At 39.9% G+C, this 18,923-nt stretch overlaps 1 protein-coding gene across 1 annotated transcript; it reads left to right on the top strand.

The window, feature by feature from the left end:
- The first annotated feature begins 1,608 nt into the window (after positions 1-1,608).
- On the top strand, positions 1,609-18,035 carry hsf2 (heat shock transcription factor 2). Its single transcript, XM_037086563.1, has 12 exons — positions 1,609-1,701; positions 2,307-2,415; positions 5,146-5,273; positions 5,935-6,059; positions 7,651-7,726; positions 8,116-8,177; positions 8,801-8,879; positions 9,996-10,129; positions 11,374-11,658; positions 13,150-13,252; positions 14,786-14,852; positions 15,227-18,035. Exons 1-12 carry the CDS (start codon positions 1,609-1,611, stop codon positions 15,550-15,552), a joined length of 1,587 nt encoding a protein of 528 aa, XP_036942458.1. The 3' UTR covers positions 15,553-18,035.
- Positions 18,036-18,923: the final 888 nt, after the last annotated feature.

The raw sequence follows: 18,923 nt of genomic DNA, 5'->3' as shown, positions 1-18,923 counted from the left end.
TTGTGAAGTCTACATTGCATTTAGTGGACCGGCCACTGTCAGTAACCACAGCGGATGTGAGAAAATAAAATAAGGCTGCTGGTCCAGATAATACACCCGGCCGTGTACTTTACTGTTAACATGTGCAGAGCAGCTATATAACATCTAGCTCAGAGTGAGAGACTGCCTCCAAACAGCCACCATCGTCCCTGTACCAGTAAAGTCTGCTGTGTCCAGTCTTAATGACTACCACCCTGTGGCTCTCACCACCATCCTGATCAAGTGCTTTGAGAAACTGGTTCTCCAGCACACCAAAGACAACATCTCTGCCAGCCTGACCCTCACCAGTATGCTTTCAGAACCAACAGACCCACAGAGGCTGCCAGATCCACTGCTCTACACTCAGTCTTCACGCACCTTGATGCTGGTTGTTGATTTCAGCTCATCATTTAACACGTCACTGCTGATTGGAAAGCTAAACACTCTGGGCTTGAGTACAACACTCTGCAACTGGCTATATGACTTCCTCACAAATCCCAGAGAATACTGATTGGCAGTCACAACTCCTTTATGCTGGTGTTCAACACTGAAGCCCCCAAGGGCTGTGTGCTCAGCCCCCTCCGGTTCACTCTGTACATCATGACTGCACTCCCAGACAGCAAGAGAGGAACAACAACGTTTGTGTCTGTTTTTGTAATACTCATTTTGACCACTAGAGGAGAAAGTATCAGTTGTCAAGATGTACTGCGTGAAGTTCGCCAGTCAGGTATGAGAAAAGCAAATCAGGGAGATTGCTGTTTGTTCAAGCACACACCCAGGGGATGAAGGGGAATCTAATGGTGGATGAGCTGGCAAAGAGGGGATTAAAGAAAAGAAAGATAGAAATAGAAGCTAGTGTAAATGCTAAATGAGTAATCTGGACAAAACAACCACATTGGTGGGCCAAAGACAGGAAAGGTAGGCATGTGTATGAATTCAAACATGCGTCAATAGTAACAAATGGTAGTTAAGTGACATATGAGAGAGGAAACTGGATCAATTTTATTTGCGCATTAGGGTGGACAGCAGGGTGGCTGAAGTTTAGTTTCAGGTGTGTGCATAGCAATCCTTCTTCTTCTTCTTCTTCTTCTTCTTCTTCTTCTTCTTCTTCTTCTTCAGACTACAACCAACTGAATACCCCTTGGCTCAGACTGCCCTCTCAAGCACACAGGAGAATCGCTGGACACTGAAAACACAAAAAGCACAGCGTTTGGTTTGCTCTCTCAGTAGATATTTAAAGCTCATTTTATAACAACAAATTCTCATTTCAGGTGATTTTAAACTGATGAAAATACTGTTATACATAACAAACCCCCCCTTAATTCTTTTATTCATGTAAATCTACATGAATAAAAGAGAGAACATATGTTTTTTCCTGCTGATTTACTACTCCACCCTCCAGTCCAGTAAGTCGCGGTAAAGCGCATAGAAGCTGATTTGGCAACTACCCCGAAAACCCGACGAAGAAGAAGAGGCAGCAGAAGCAGCGGAGGAAAAGACAGCAGAAGAAGAAGCCCGTCGTGAAGGCTACAAAACAGAGCAAACATTGCGCATTATTAATCAAAGTGTGTTCGTCCTTGAATTTGAGAGATGAAACACAACTCGAACGTCCCGGCTTTCCTCACCAAGCTGTGGACACTGGTCGAGGATGAAGACACCAATGAATTTATTTGCTGGAGTCAGGTAACGCTGCAGACGGTCTACTGTTAGCATGCAGCTCAAGAAGCTAACGCAAATCAGACGAGCGTAGCATGTCGCCACGTCTCGTCATAACAATAACAGTTACACGACAGCACGTGTAATTAAACAGCATTTGTCCCTGACGTTGCCTATTTGCTTCAGTATAGACAGCGGTCGGCGAGCATTAGTTGGAGCTAAATGTCAGTTGTTGTGTTTATTGTGTTGCTGCGAGTTAGTTAGTTAGTTAGTTAGCTAGCTCAGCCACCTCTGGTCTCTGTCTGCCACCATCAACCAGAACATCACAACAATTAGTCATAGACACATCTAACAACACATTGTCCTAAATCATTGCCTACAGCAAAGAATATTATCTGAATATATACATGCGCAAGTGACACGTACCATCACAAGATTTTAACATAGCTATAATAGAAGTTACAGAGGATCTCTGGCCAAGGGAAGTCCCTTTACCTAAGTCCTGATAGTGACAAGTCATATTCATCATAGTGAGGGCGTGATACATAACACTAGAACGATTGTGTGTGGGGTGGGTGGAGTAAAATGACATGCAATTCTGACTGTGAGTGTGGTGTTTTCTTTGCTTCCAGGAGGGCACCAGCTTCCTCGTGCTTGATGAGCAGCGTTTTGCAAAGGAGATCCTCCCGAAGTTCTTCAAGCACAACAACATGGCCAGTTTCATCAGGCAGCTCAACATGTGTAAGACAGCCTCCCTCGCCGTGTCTTTGTTTCTAGTTGTTCCTAAAGGAGCACAGCGATCTGATGTTAGTCAGTGCTTTACAGTTTACAGATATCAGAGTTGTGCGTGGATAGGGCTGCTTTGTTGCTCCCAATCTTCAACCACACTCAGGTAACCCAGTTTGCGGTTGAGGAATGACACATGAGCCAGTAAACATGTACAGTCAGAATTAGTTTCAGTGGATGACAAGCAGGTAACAAGGCTGGCAGGTGACTGTCCAAATACTGAACTACCTCGCCACAGAGCCAAACAGCAAGGTCAGAACCGTGGAGGCATGCAACTAATGATGAGAGTCCAACCCAGTTTGAAGCAACTTGATTTTTCAAAAATGGTTACCTTTTTCATCTATCATTGCAACTCTAGAACCAGGGTGTTTTCAGTGTGAAACAGTGCTCAGTATATGCAGGGGCACATACTATGGTAACCATGATCAAATGCTGTGCTAATCATTGTAAGGTACTTTGTATTCAGCAGGAGGAGACACACTCAGTTAGGTTGTTATTACACTGCACAAAATTGTAGCAGTACTCCTTCAGTGCTGTGAATGGACAGAAAAAAATATTAAGTCATAAAAATAAAACAATTTTTTTGGTCAAGTGATGAGGATGAGTTCAGGATTCACACAGTCTGAAGAATGAAGTCTCTGGCGGTACAGCAGCAGATAATTCAGTTTCTGTTGTCAGATGGCAGCAGGGTGAACAGACTGTGGCTCTGGGTGGCTGTGTATTCCAATACCTTAACTTGCAGATCATCTGATACAGAGAACTGATCCAATATTAGTGCATTTAGAATACATATTAGGGATTTAAGTCTCAAGTTTCATCAATTATATCGATTCTTAAGACAACAATACGATATTTGGCGATGTCACACAGTCTGCCACAAAACGATTTTGATTCACTTCAATACAGGGGCCTGCGATATGAGATGATATCATATGCCCATTTAACACAATCAGATACATTTATATCGCCTCACAAAAAGCAACTAAAATATGATTTAACAATTTTATTAGAAAACTCTTCAGTGGCAAAATTCTTTTATCAATGGTTTCAGACATTTAAATGGAAGACAGTCAAATTTTTTTCAATAAGAAGGGAGCACCAGTTAAGAAGGAAATATTGACACAGATGTGCCATGGGAATTTCAAAATAAAGGCTTATCTTATCAATGGTTGCAATATGAATCGATGTTTTTACTTTACATCGATGCTATTGGATCGTTGGTCAGTGATTGATATATCAATCTGGATCGATATATCGTTACACCCCTAGTATATAATATGTTGTGTTTTTAACAGCTGTGTATTTCTAACCCTTTAAGGGTTGCATGTTCACGATTGTTGAATTCCTCCCAACGTGAACTGTCATCCTTGTTCATAATGCAGCCGATGATGGTGGTTTTGCACGCATACTTCACCATAGAGTTTTCCTGATGTCTGGGAGTGCAGTCTTTGGTGTACAGTGTTACCAGGAGGCAACTGAGCACACAGCCCTGTGTTGTTTCTGTTGAGGTTGCTCTACAGTTTCTGCTGACGTCCCTTCTTTGCCTCCTTGATACCAGCTTTCAGTCTTTCTCTGGCAGTGTTGTGTATACGTCCTTGTCACCTAAATGAAGGACAGCTGTTTTGACCCTGGATAGATCCTTCATCTGTCCATTCATCCAGGCCTTATGATTGTTGAATGATCTGACTGTCTTTGTGATCACCACATCATCAACACATTTGCTGATATATGATGTCACTAAAAATGTACATTCCTCAAGACTGATATTGTTATCCTTAGTGGTAGCATTTCTGAACCTTCACCAGTCTGTGCGCACTTATCAGAACAGTTATGCAGGGCAGCTGTAAAGACTGCAGTCTCACCTTTTTTTAATCAGCTGTAAGTAGGCAGAAGAAGAATGAAAATATGATCTAATAGGCCGAAATGAGGATGGGGACGGCTTGGGTGCTGCCAGGAGTATTTGTATACACATTGTCCAGGTTATTTCTTCCTCTGGTGGGGATCTGGACATGCTGATGCAATAAAAAAAAGCAAAAACAGTTCTGAGGGTTGTCCCAGATCCAGATCCCCACCAGAGGAAGAATTCTGGCATATATTACCGGCAGCTCTATACTATAAAATTTCCATCCAGTTGCTTTGCTGTGTTACGTTTGATGACATCATACATTTCATCACTTTCTCAGGTCCTTGCCTTCGTAGTAAATTGGCAACCTAATCTTTAATACTATACTATACTATACTATACTATACTATAGAGTGTACCTTGTCCAAATTGTGTGTGTAATTACAGTCCTGGCCCTGAAGACACGTCTATGCGATTAGGAGGTATAGTCATATAGTCTACAATTAGTTAGTGAATTATGACTATATCATGTTATATAGTGGACACAGGGGGTCACCTGGAAATCTTTTGTGCAGTGCCTAAAATGTATGAAAATTCAGAGCTCTATCTTAATCGACAATGTTTTTGGAATGAGGCCGTGGCAATGGCATGCTTCTATGTGCAGGGTTGGAGGGCCCACTCAACCTCCTTTGCAGCTTTAATTCTGTTTCTGCGCTTGTTAAATTATGTTATCTGTTTGTGTGTGTGTGTGTGTGTGTGTGTGTGTGTGTGTGTGTGTGTGTGTGTGTGTCTGGCACTCGCTTGCGTGTGTGCGTGTGTACGTGCGTGCTTGGTGCACTCAGATGGATTTCGTAAAGTGATGCACATTGACACTGGAATAGTGAAACAGGAGCGGGACGGTCCAGTAGAGTTTCAGCACCCCTACTTCAAACATGGACAGGATGACCTGCTGGAAAACATCAAGAGGAAGGTGGAGTCATCTCTCTGATATCTTTTTTCAGTCATCCAGAGGTGCAATATTTTAAAAACGCAAGTGGTCACTCATATAACCTGAACTCAAACATTGTTGAAGGCGGATTGTCATCCACCTGTCAAAAATGTCATATGAACAATCTGCAATCCAGCCCATATTGAGGCTTTTAAATGGCTAAAATGTAATAATGTCAATTTATGAAGAATGTTTTTTAAAAAAATATTTTTTAAATGAACAGTTACCTGTATGTGTTTTCATTAAATACATTTTCTCGTACCAGTAATCTATTTTGATATATTTGATAAGCAAGTATCTGTAATTGTATTAAGATACTTTTTGATGTGTTTGTGCCTCTCTCTGATTGTCAGTCAGTATGTTTTCAGTTAGAATATTAACTGTGATTAATCAATCAATGAGTCATCATTTATCTCTCCTAGTTTGAGACAAAATGCTTGTCAAGACAAATTAAAGCTTGTTGTTCTTAAATATTCTTTTTCTATTCTTTCTCAAGACATTTGACTCCTCTGTCTGTTCATTTTCACATCTGTACAAAAACTCCTGAATAAACACATATTCCTCAAGATCCTAGTTTTTCATTCCTTTATGCTTTCAGTGTTATACTGTAAACACAAGATTTGATTGTAGTTCTGTCTTTCAGGTTTCTAACACTCGGCCAGAGGACACAAAGATTCGACAAGAGGACCTGTCCAAGATCTTGGCTAGTGTTCAGAGTGTACATAGCAAACAGGAGAACATTGATGTCAGGCTAGCAACACTCAAGAGGTGAGTGTGAATCTCATTAATGGTCATTCCAAAATAGAAAAATACAGTTTATTGAAAGCAGTGACCAAAAACCCAGCAACACTGGGAAAGTTGCATTTAGAGAATTCCATCAGTGAAGAACAAACATACAATGCACGGCTGAAAAGATTTACACCCCTTTGAGTACGAATTTGAGAATGTGTTCTGTTAAGTGTTGTTAAAGTTAGTCAAGTAAATGAGCTTGGTTAAGATTATGGAAACACCCATGTCATGGTTAAATGATAGAAATTCTGCTCTAAGATAGGACAGTTAATTGGAGTATAGTGGCTGCTGTTACCGTTTTCTCCACGCTTCATAAAGCCCTTGTTACAAGTGCCCTGGTGCACTGCTAACCCCTCCCCTCACATCATCACACATCACATAAGTCTTTAGTCCTTTTAACTTCATTGTTGCAGAAGAATCCACGCACTGCGTATCATGGAACGCATAAAAGACTATATGCTATAAATTCACAAATTTATTATAAAGATCTCACTCTTTTGTTCTTAAAAAGTCAAGAAACGAGGCCTAAGGGGAGTTCCAACACGTTGTTTTTCACCTCAAGCACTAAATTCAGTTGATAGAAAGAATTTACAAATCACTGCATTCTGTTTATTTTTTGTTTTTCATAGCATTGTTTTAGAATCTGGGTTTTAGCAGAAAATTGTCATCTTTGACTGTTACTACAGAAATATTATACACAATATTGTCAGGTTATTATGATTCATGCAGTTATGTTGAAGCATGATTTTACTATAGTTGGCTGTGGTAGTGAACTATTTTGCATAGGATTGCAATGTATAATTATTTTAATAATGCATTGATTGTTTGGATGGCACTTAAACCCAGAGCCTCAAGTGAGACTTTCAAAAGTCCAGACCTAAAAAATAAAACAAAATAAAGAATTTAAGTTATGGAATTCTTTTAATTAATTTAGAAGTAGAAGTAGAAAATCCTCGCATTTGGAAGACTGAAACCATGAAATGTTACTGGTAACACCGCCCACTTAAGAAACCTGCTGTTTAAAAGGTAACACTGCGGTACCTCCTGCCATCATTCCAACAGTGTGAACTAATCTTTTTTTTTTTTCCCCCAAAGTCTAGACTGTTGTTTAAACCAGGCTTAAGCTCGAAGTTCAAGATTGAACTTGTTGTGACTGATATTTTTGTGTCCAGGAGTCAAATGCCATCTCCCTCTGAACTATGAAAGAATTTGTAACCTGGTTAAAGTCGCATATGTCTTAATTTCCACATATTTCCTGATGTTGATGTCAGAAACTTAATTTCTAACTTGTTATTGTGTTAGCTGCATACATTATTACATTTAGGTCTTTCTGAAGTTGTGTTCCCTGGCATTAGAGGGACAGAGTGTTAGAAACTCTGGTTAATATAAAGCAATAGAATAAAACACCACCACCAAAACACATTTCTGATTTCATGTGTGAACAGAATCTGATTAGTACTGAACATTGTCAGTGAGCAAAATGACATTGATGCTACAGGAATCATAGGAGATGGGGTTGTTTCTGCAGTTCAAGCTCTCAACTGAAAATGTAACTTGTTTTGTCGTTTAGGGAGAATGAAGCCCTGTGGAGGGAGATCTCAGATCTCAGACAGAAACACGCACACCAACAACAGCTCATCAAAAAGGTAAGAACTTCACGGCATCGATCCATTTACACAATCTATCTTTGTTGTGTTTCTGGGGGTAAGAATTCCAATCAAGTTGTCCAATTGGAAACATTTAGTCTAGTGATGATTTGATGCTAAGAAAGCACCTCTTTTCTTAGAATGACAGTTTGAAAAATATTACATACACATATGACCTGTTGATAAGCATACAAACCATGAACTCATTGGTGGCTTCAATTGTTATTTTGTGATTTTTGGCCTCAGATATACTCTTGACACTTTAAGTGTTGAACACACCAGTACATTTGTTTTGAAATGTCTAATGTAACCAAAGCTAGCAGATTGTGTTCATCATTGGCATCTTAGCGAATGATTTTCTGCTCAGTCTAAGTCTGTTCTTTTTTCAGCTGATACATTTCATCGTCACATTGGTACAGAACAACCGCATCCTGAATTTAAAGCGCAAAAGGTGAGTTCACACTAGATTATATCCTTTAGCTGGGATTAGAAAGAGTACTGCTCCTTTTTAATGATTTACTATCAAAACACACAGTCCTTAGCATTGGCGAAGTGGTCACTATCTAAAATCAATGGGTCAGTATTAGGGCTGTCACCTTTTCCAAAAATCGAGTTTAAACTGATTTAAGATTACACAGTAGCTGTTTGAATTATTTCCTATTTTCAATAAGACCATCACCAAATCTGAGCATTGAAATACAAAGTCAAATTTACAGTATCTCACTTCAAAATGTTGAAATTGATGGCTTATTTGATTACTAACACTGTGGTTTGAGTTACGTTGACCAAATAATCACATTCTTTGTGGACAGAATAACAAACTGTTTCATGTTAACATGTCAAATGACTGAATGAAGCTGAATCACTCCCACAGGCACCATTACAGACATCAGTTGTTTGACTTAGTGTTAACTTTGAAATGCACTTCAACTGTAACTGTTGTTGGTGTTTAATGATATATAAATAATGGAACTACAGCAAATGATTGTTTTCGTCATGTAATAATTTGGACTTGATTAACCTTTTTTGTTTTTTTTTTATTTAAATATTAATATGTCACCATCTTTTTGACAGGCCAGTTCTTATGAACAGCAATGGAAAAAAGCCCAAATACATTGATCAGATCTATGATGAGAAAGTGTGTGTGGAGCAGGTCAGTAAATGGCGCGATGATGCGTTATTGTGGATCCTATATTCTCGCAGGACTTGCCCTACTCCCCCTCTGATCTGGTCAGTTCACTTTGTTGGTTGCATTCTCAATGTTCGACTTCAACTTTTAAAACACACAGTAGCCAAGTTATGTCTGTTTTTGACAGTTAAGCAGTAAGTAGTTTTGCAGGTATACATATCAACCTCTTCAGCCTCTCTCCTGGTCTTCTGCCCCTTCTGTCTGGATCACCTGGATTACCCTGCCACTGCTTCACCACCCAGTCAGTCCTGTCTACCAGACAAGCCCAGAGACACTGCAGCTGTATCAACCAGTAATAATGGTGTGTTTACTGGGGCTCTACGGCTCAAAGTCCACTACATCAGCTCCACCGCTAGCTATTTTAAACAACCCTGAGAAAGTCCTCCTGTCCTACATAACCCAGTGTTACCTTGAAGTCCTCTGTACAACCAGACAGATCAAGGGAGCTCACTGGGACACAATAAATGTGCTGTTAATCAGACCATAAAAAAACACAAGAATTAGCTCTCTGGTGTGCTTTTCCTCAGTATATGTTCAGCGGCTATCTGGTGAAAATAGGCTGTGGTTGCTTTTTGCTTGCTAAAACCAACAACCCACGGTGGAGCTCATGCAGCAGACTGTGTGCTGTAGTTGCCAAGGGAAACACACCACCACAACTGGCTGTTGCAGCTGCAGTGTCTCTGGGCTCTACTTGGTAAGCCCAGAAACACTCTGACAGTGTAGAGGGGCTCTGAGGATGAGTGACCCAAAAAGGAGCAGCAGAAGAGGTTGGCGTGTATCCTCACAAGACTGGAAACAGACATTACCAGTCTGGTAACAGTGAGCTACCAAGTTGATAAAAAGCTCAACCAATCAGAGGTGGTGTAGGGCAGGTCTTGTGAGAATGTAGGTGTATCATCACTAATACACATGGAAAATAATACAGATAGTGAATCAGAGTATTCCTGACCTAATCAGTTACTTCTCATAGTTTATTATTAAGCCTTTATGTTTTTGTTTTTGTAAAAAAATAAATTGTGTTGAATGTGTGATGTGTTCTAGAGGAAGTGTTCTGATTTTGATGGTTTATATCCTGTTTAGTCATCTGTCAACAGTCTGAATGGTGTGAAGGTCTCAGAGACATCAGATGAAGTTATCATCTGTAATCTGACTGAGAATGACGCTGAAGTGACAGCTGAAATCACAGAGGGTTCACCCAGAGCCGTCGAACAAGGGTGAGACTATTTAACGAGACAAAAAGTTTGTGGGATGGGATATTTATCTATATCTATATCTATATTTAGCCATTATGCTTAGCTGTTTAGGAAACTTTTGTATTTAAAAACTGGGGGACATTTAATCAAATCAAATACATTTTATTCATGTAGCCCAAAATCACAATAACATCGCCTCAATGGGCTTTACAATCTGTACAGTGAATGACAACTTCTGTGGTAGTTAGACCCTCTATTCAAGTGAGGAAAATCTTGCCATGTAGATGGAAAAAAAACTGAAATGTTACCCAATGGTTTGCCCAGTGGTTTAAAGCCAGTAAAATGTAGCATTGGGTCAGTACATAACCAGTATGGCCACTGGGCCAGTGAGCGAAAAGTATAAATTAAGAATTTTGTTTATATAATGTTTTATACATTTCTATACTACCATGTCTGCCTTGCTCTGTGTGAGTTATGAGTAGAGTGCATTCCATGGTGACAGCACAAACAGGCCTCTTGTTAACTTAATAGATTAATTGCCGGTTTATTGTTTTAAACATAAAACAGTATGTCAATCTTTTACTACTTTATTTGATGTTTTTGGAGTAATATCACTGCTGCATTGATGAATCTGTTCAGTGTTAATACTGATGTTGTTTAAGGTTTAGCTAATTTGAACTACTTTATATACTGTTGAACAGTTTAATCTACTACATTGCATCACAGTCAAGAACATCATCATCTGAAAAGTCAACTTTTAATTAACTCAGAAAAACAGCCCTGTTTTCAGCCCTGTGGCAATGCATTGTATCAATGATCTGAGAGAGTTTTTAAAAATGTCATTGAAATTTCCCAAAGTCCGGAGGTCTATGGTTTTTAACTTGATAGAAAGGATATTAAAAATGTAATCTGAAAAGTAATACATGACTTATGCTGCATTCACATAGATACAGGCAGATGATGGGGGCAAACTGGATATGAGAACAAAGTGGTAAAACTAGATTAGTAAACTGTGTTGCCCAAGTCCTTCATAATGAAATCTGCAGTCCAGTAGCAATACACATCCCCCCCCCCCCCAAAAGACAGATAAATACACTGTACATGTAAATAAAAAAATGTAAAAAGTAATCAATAACTGTGCCAAAGATTCACATCTCCCTCAGACAATTTACAGTGTTGCAACCTCATCAATTCAGTCTTTTAAATTGGCAGAAGTATATTTTTTACTGACACGCTGTTTGAAAATATCCCTTATCCTCCTTCAGAGATGTGGAAATCATGGAAGTGGAGCTGGACAGCTGTGCGCTGCAGCCAGCAGAGACGGAGGTGAGCACCAGCTGCACAGCTGACATCAAACAGACTCAAACAGAGGCTGGTGGCTCAGCAGCAGATGACAGCCAAAGAAGCAGGACTTCAGACAGCAGCGAACCAACCAGCGCCCTGCAGCTCAATAAACCCTCTTTCCTCAGTCTAGAGGACCCTGTCAAGATGATGGACTCCATATTAAATGAGAATGGAGCAATATCGCAGAACATTAACCTGCTGGGCAAGTAAGTGTGAACCATAATTCTTGTTCTGTTAGAAATACACACAACCCTGATACCTACAACAAAAAAATATAGTTCAAAAGAGAATGCAATCATTGTAAAACCTATATTTAATTGAATTCAATTTTAAAACTGATAAACTTTTTTATTTTCTGTTATACTGGTGCAGTGCCTGTATAGAACGACCATGTTGCTTGGCTCCTGGTATTTCTGCTTGCAGCTTTTTCAAGTACTGTTCACCCAAACTGCTTCACTCCACTCCACGCTGGTATAATGTAGTTTGGGGCTTAATTCATTAATCTAGCCTTTCCTTTATGATAAGTAAAGTAGACATGTTTTTTATTGCCAGATTAATATTACAATTCATTTAACCAACATAGATATCAATCTATAGCTATCATGTGTTTAATTAATATTTTAATGTTTTATTCAATCATCTAATCATTATCTTACATCTAGTGTGATATTAATGAAAATAACAGACCCTGTATGTCAGATGTCTTATCAGGAAAATAATGTATCACTGTATTTCTATGGCAGCATTACACATACATAGACTTTTCTTTAGTATTGACTTAATACTAAATGTTTATGGAGCTATTTAAACACTGAAGTAAGATGTACTTGCAAATGTGCTTTTTACATTGATGTGGTGTGGTGAATTTAATTAAAGGAATGTCAGACTGTAACAACAGTCTGTAACTTCACTTTAAGCCATTTTATCACTCATGCTTGGATGTCAATACAATGCAAAACATAGAATGACCAAATAACGTTAGATAATGCAGTGAAGGCTTCTATCATGATGGAGATGGTACTTTGCCTTAACAAGGCATCCTTTTTGATGCGCTGGGATGCATCATTAGTGATGTAACCTGGTGTAATCAAGTGTTTCATGTCTTTCAACATCAGACACACTCACTCAGGCGACCCAGCTGGGGTGATCAGTCTCCGGTTTGCACCCCAGCAACGCTTAACCAAGAAGCCACCTGGCGTCTTTCTCAGCGGCATCTGTGATCGACTTGATGGCCCTCTTATCTGTCAGTACCACTAGTTAATATTGGTTCATGGCTCTGCAGAGTGGCTGGCCTGCAAAGCCCAGACATGGTGATGCATTTATGCTTGTGCGCTTCATCGATGCACTCTTCCTAGGGTTCAGTGAGCTCTAACATGATCACCTGCTTGGTGGCATTATAAAGGATGATTGTATCTGGACAGTGTTGTTTGGGCGCTGTGCTCTGGAAACCTCAGCTGCTTGTCCAGATCAGCATTTAACTGCCAGTCACAATTCATTCTATTCGAGGACAAAGCAAACAACCAATATTTCTGACAAGCTAGTCCTCCGGCATGTCAGTCATGTCTTCAATTGGGTGAGACTTGTCATTGGTTATTGATGGAGCTTTTGTGTGTGTGCGTGCGTGCGTGCGTGCGTGCGTGCGTGCGTGCGTGCGTGCGTGCGTGCGTGCGTGCGTGCGTGCGTGCGTGTCTTCTCAGGGTAGAGCTGATGGACTATCTGGACAGTATCGATTGCAGTCTGGAGGATTTCCAGGCCATGCTTTATGGAAAACAGTTCAGCATGGATTTTGATCCCCTAGAGGTAAAATTATCCCACACAAAACTAAAAACTGTTCACCTGAGGGGTGCATTACAGAGCACAGGTGATGTCTCTCTGTGTGAGCTCACTTGACAAAACCTAAAAAACATTCTTTGTTAACCCAAATTGTCCTCATGAGGTTCCTATGCACTTCTCCACAAAAAGGACTGATCATGATCCACCTACATTAGTCAAGAGGAACATAATATAAATAATATTGTATGTATTAATAATATATTATGTTTAATATATAACAGCTCTTAAAGGAATAAGCAACACTTTTGCTGCAAATGAGGCAGAGTAGGAAGAATGGTGGCAGAAAATTATCAGTGTGTTTTATCACTCACTGTCTACAGTAGGGTCAAAAAATCTGAGGCCACTTGTCAAAGTAGATCCATAGATCCAAATTAGCAAAATAAAAGTATTTCGACTCGTTGTCTCAGTGGGTCTCACACTGACCCATAATTGAAGACATATGTACATGAAATTCACTTAAGCTTTTAGCCATATAATGTTATTGATTGAAAAATATCTGTGACAATTACATATATTATAATATGTTTTCTAATGGGCATCTATTACCTGCAATACCAGCATTATAAACTGTACTTGACTGCAAATCAGGACCAAGCTTGAAAACATAAAATCTGTTGGACAATGATCCTTGGAGTGTATGGATGATATGGTTTTGTAATGTAAATGAAAAACAGTTTTCACCAACTGACTGCATGTAGTTTCCCGTGGCAACAGAAATACGAGATGCGTGTGGTTTACGTGGCATTATTCTGTGACATTACTGTGTTTCACAACAAGTTGCCATGAATAACATATTCCCTGAGATGAGAATCTGTGTGAATTAAAGGGAAGAGCTTTTGTTATGGGACCGTGCTGTGCAGAGGCACATTATATAGCCTGATTAGGTGTGAATCGCATGGTGATCTAGCCATGTTAAAAAGAGCCACCTCAATGACTTTGAAAACTCTGGCTTGAGGCTCAACATATATCGCTAACCTATTGATTTTATATTGTAGTACACCCCTCAAATACCTCCTCAAACTGCACATGGTAGCTTTAATGGTAGCTTGGTAGCAGATAGTGCTGTGTCAAGTCTTAGAGCAGTTGGAAAGGACGAGGGCAGTACAGTAATGATTAAATGCTATAAAGCACTGAGGATGAAAAAGAGTCTACAAGTGCAAACTGTGTATGTCAGTGTGGAGGTCATCCAAGTATAAGTGCTGTGAAATAAAGTTATTCTGCAAAATATCCACTTGATCTAACTAAGACTGCTGAAGCCTCATGAGTCTCAGCTGAGCTTTAGAACTCCGAGTGATTGCTTTATGTGGACAGATGGAAAGATTACCGTGACCATTGGCTGTCATACGTGGCTTCATCAATTTACTTTGTCTGTAAGACAGTTTTCAGAAAATGTAAAACTATGCTTCAGTCCCCATCTATATTTTTAAAAACGAGACTGTTACTTTTTGTTTGGTTTGAAGCTAGTTTTGTATTCATCTTTTTTTCTCCTGGTATTTCCAGGAGAGTTTGTCCTGCAAAGAGAACACGGCGCAGCTAAACAGAGGCAGGACAGACGAAGGCAACACAGGTAAGTGGAGGAAACTCTGACAGTCGCACTTCTGCCTTAACTTACATGGAACAAGAACATACAACTGCATCACCTTCAAGCACCTTACTAAGTATTTATTAAATGACTGATTACTTGGAGAAGTTATCAACTGATTAATCGGTTAGTGAATTGTTTGTTGCCGCCTGATCGTAGCCTGCATGGTTATGCAGCATGGTTGCTTAACTACTTTTCCTTCCCCAATACCTGAAACGTTTTATGTTACTATTCATGTGAGAAACTGCACTGGAGGGATGAACAGCATTCTTTTACAACATAACAGTGATGGTGGGCTGTTTAGCAAGTGTTGAGCTGTATTGTCATTACAGCTGATTCCCCCTCTGTCCTGTTCTCAGATAAGCAGTTGATCCAGTACACCACTTGTCCATTGCTGGCCTTCCTCGATGGCACTACCTCTCCTCAAGAGCTGGATCTGGCCACCAGCAGCAGCAGCAGCAGCGCCGACTCCTCCAGTCACCTCCAGCCCTCTTCCAGCTCTGATACTCGGGTGGAGGCTGAGCCACCCTCAGAGCTGCTGGACAACAGCTTCGAGTTGAGGCAGCGACCTTGCAGCTCCCTGATCCGCCTGGAGCCTCTGACAGAGGCCGAGGCCAGCGCAGAGACACTCTTCTACCTGTGTGAACTCAGTCCTGCTGGTCCCGAGACCCGAGAGTCCACTTAGCTTGACAGAGTGTGAGCAAGAACAGAACTGAGATGTACGTTTTTTGAGAGGCATGAACAGAACTGAGGAAAGCACAGGGCTGGTGGAAGAAGATCTGTGGTTTGTGTCATGTACACATTTTTAAATGGATGACTTTTGCACTGAAGATAACATTTGAGTTACAGAAATAAGCCATGCTTTCTTCAAATAGAATAATAGTACTAGATTAACAATCACTGGCTGGTTATTAACCCTTTGAACCTAATAATGGCATTTTTTCTTCTCAGAGTCATAAACTCAGTCAAAACAGAATGCACACACATCTTATACATATAGTATCGTTATATCTTTTCATAAAGAATTAACATCCAGAAACCTCCATGTTTCCATGTTCAGTGTACTGAACATGGAAACCACTGTAGTCTGATTGAGCAGCTTCCTTTTGAATAACATAAACACTTGATCATTCAAACATGGGGTATTCATTAACATATTTAATGTTGTAGCACTGAAAATCTAGCAATTCACTAAACACATTAGAGAAAAGCAAGTCACTAAACACACAAGAGAACAGCAAGTGCAATAATGCTAACTAATTTTTGTACAAAAACACAAAACAGTCTTGTCTCATAGAATAAAAAGAAAAACAATAACTTGGCAAGTGACAAGACCATGACATTTTTTGTTTTGTTTTACATAAGCAGTAGTTTTCTGGCATTACCACAGTTTAGAATATCCCATGATTCTCATATCCCTGGGACACTGTCTGTCTCCATCTTTTCCCTCCATCACATCTTCTCTGTGCTGTGTGTAACCCATTATTCATAAAAAAACTGTCCTGTATAAATACAAGGGTTCAATAGGTTAAACAGATTTGACTGCCATGTGTTTGAAAGTGAAACCCTTCCTTTTGAGGGGGTCACCATCGTTATCTTCAGGACTTGAATGGTTTCTTCAACGCAATGGTCTTGTATGTAAAAATGACATGAGAGGCACAAATTGTGTCTGGTGTAAGCACAGGACACCAGCACGCTGATGTCCACCGCACGGCTTCTCCATCTCTTGGATCTGAAGACAGAAGCTCACTGTCTCATAAAGCATTGCAACACATCTGGTCTCTGACCTGTGTTGAGACTGACAGAAACTTTGTATGTATTTGTTAAAATGTATTTATTTTGACTTTTGTTTATTTTTGCTACATTTCTGTTCACAGAGCTGACACTCTTCACAAAGCAACATTCCTTCAGATGGGTTGTTTTCAGCCGGGGCTGACTGCTCTCTGTGTTCGGCCTAGTGGCAGTGAATTTTTTTCAACCCGTTTATGGAAATTCTAGAGACTGGGATGAAACATGATCCTCACTAATGACTGTACATTAACCTGTTGAGCAAGAGTCACATAACCAAAAGCTGTTTCCCAGTGTCCACACGTGTGGACAGTGTTGGCTTCACCTCTCAGGCTGTAGATAACTGACTGTGGGGACTGATGAAACGTCTGTGTCCATTCGCAAACACAAAACCACATCAGATCTGAACTGAACACCTGTAATGGTCTGCATTGCTTTAGCGTTACAGTAATATAACTGAATGGTCTGAGTAAAAGTAGTTTGAGAGTTTGTTTTGTACCATTATATTGCTCTCTCACAAGACCAACACTCCCTGTGTGGAGTGAGCTAAAATTACTGTTTTCATCAAAGCAGTTTGGTGGCTCGCCCTCAAATGTAAGTGATACACTGCCTATGGATAAGTAACTCATACGACCCCAATTCTTCCGTGTAATCTTAACTATCCCTTTAAATGATTACGGCAGACTTGCTGTATAAGTATCCAGCATAAGTAAGAGCTAAATTGATCACATTTGTTGATTTGAGGGGTAATCGGGAGCCACGCTGTTAAAGCATCAGACGTTTTCACGTGCTTGATACGAGTCATGAAACAACAAAAATCTTTACAGGTCATGGTGATGGAATGTGACACATACACAGTAATAAATTAGCTATGTCAGCAGTTAGTTGTATAGTATTTCTGGACATGCATGGCAACTTGAGGGTTGTCATGGATGAAACCAACCATGAAAACCAACTCAGCACATCTTCAAACACTCCTTGATTCTGTCAGTTGTTCCTCAAATACCCAAACCTCCTCCATTTCTGTTCAAGTCAGCAGAGTTCCCAGTTTGGAAGGAAAACAGAATCAAGAAGTCACTGTTTCCTGTGGAATAGCTGTAAATGATTCTCCCTCAATTTTCTGGTATAGAGCTGGGGCTGTTAGGTAGCCTCAGTATTTGTCGTATATAATTTGATAAAGGGAAACTCCTCGTGTCTCTTTTCTGATATAGAAGTGCCTGCATCCTTTGTCTGTTACCCCTAGTAGAAAAACACAAATGCTGTTTATAGTCTGCGGTACACGTCACAGGGGTGACATGACCTCTCTGTGCCCTGCTCACATCTCACAAGCTGTCTGTCATTGTTGCGAGTCTTGCAGTTACAATAAAACATTTTAAGAAACTTCAATTGTAATGCTTCTTATTACATTGAGGAGAGCGAAACTATTTCATTTCTCTGTTATACCTATGTGCAGCACCAAACAACTGATCCTATGAATGGAGTCGTGTACTCAGGGTCCAGTTTGTGGGGTACACCAAGCTAAAACCAGTCTAATACAACAGTCCTGCAATAAATCTTACTGTCATGAACTTCAGTTTTTCCTCAGCATTGTTTTTCAAGAGCTGTTGGATGTGCTGTGATCAGCAGGAGTGTGGAGTTACTCTGGTGATATGTTGCTCAAGTTTGTTCAATAACAATGATTTTGTTGTTGCACATTGATAAGAATGTACTTTCTTAAAATTGTGAAGAAGTCACATGAAACCTACAAATGATTTCTTGCCTTTTAAGAGAGGATCTCCAATTACCTCGGAACTTCCGACAGTACGGTCCCACTTTGGATACAACTGATCAGAATTCTGAAACTGCCCCCTTACAAAAACGTAGTCTATCCATGATTTGCATTTCTACTGCAGCAAGAAAATGACCATAAACACACCTAAAAGGAGTACTTTAAAGGTGGCCTATGTCATTTTATTGAGGACATTTTTAATGAGTAGAGAAGGATGTTCATAAAGAGTTCTAAACGAACTAAATTAATAAACTCTCTGTTTTCATGACTGAATAAACTGAATAAATAAATTAACCTTGAAGGACAACATAATTTAATTTTTTTTTTTTTACTTAATGTTGGACCATGCCACTGCTCTATCTCACGCAGCATTCTGAGACCTTATTTGCCCCTGACAGTATCTTGTTTATTCTCTTGTCTGATGATATGACTGATAGCAGCCCTACTGATTTTGCTAAACAGTTAAAGAAATGTGTATCCTATTCCCACAACACGGTATA

Source organism: Acanthopagrus latus, chromosome 22 (genome assembly GCF_904848185.1).
Source record: "Acanthopagrus latus isolate v.2019 chromosome 22, fAcaLat1.1, whole genome shotgun sequence".
NCBI lineage: Eukaryota > Metazoa > Chordata > Actinopteri > Spariformes > Sparidae > Acanthopagrus > Acanthopagrus latus.
The sequence above is the reverse complement of the archived record's forward strand: the minus strand, read 5'-3'. Positions and strand labels throughout refer to the sequence as shown.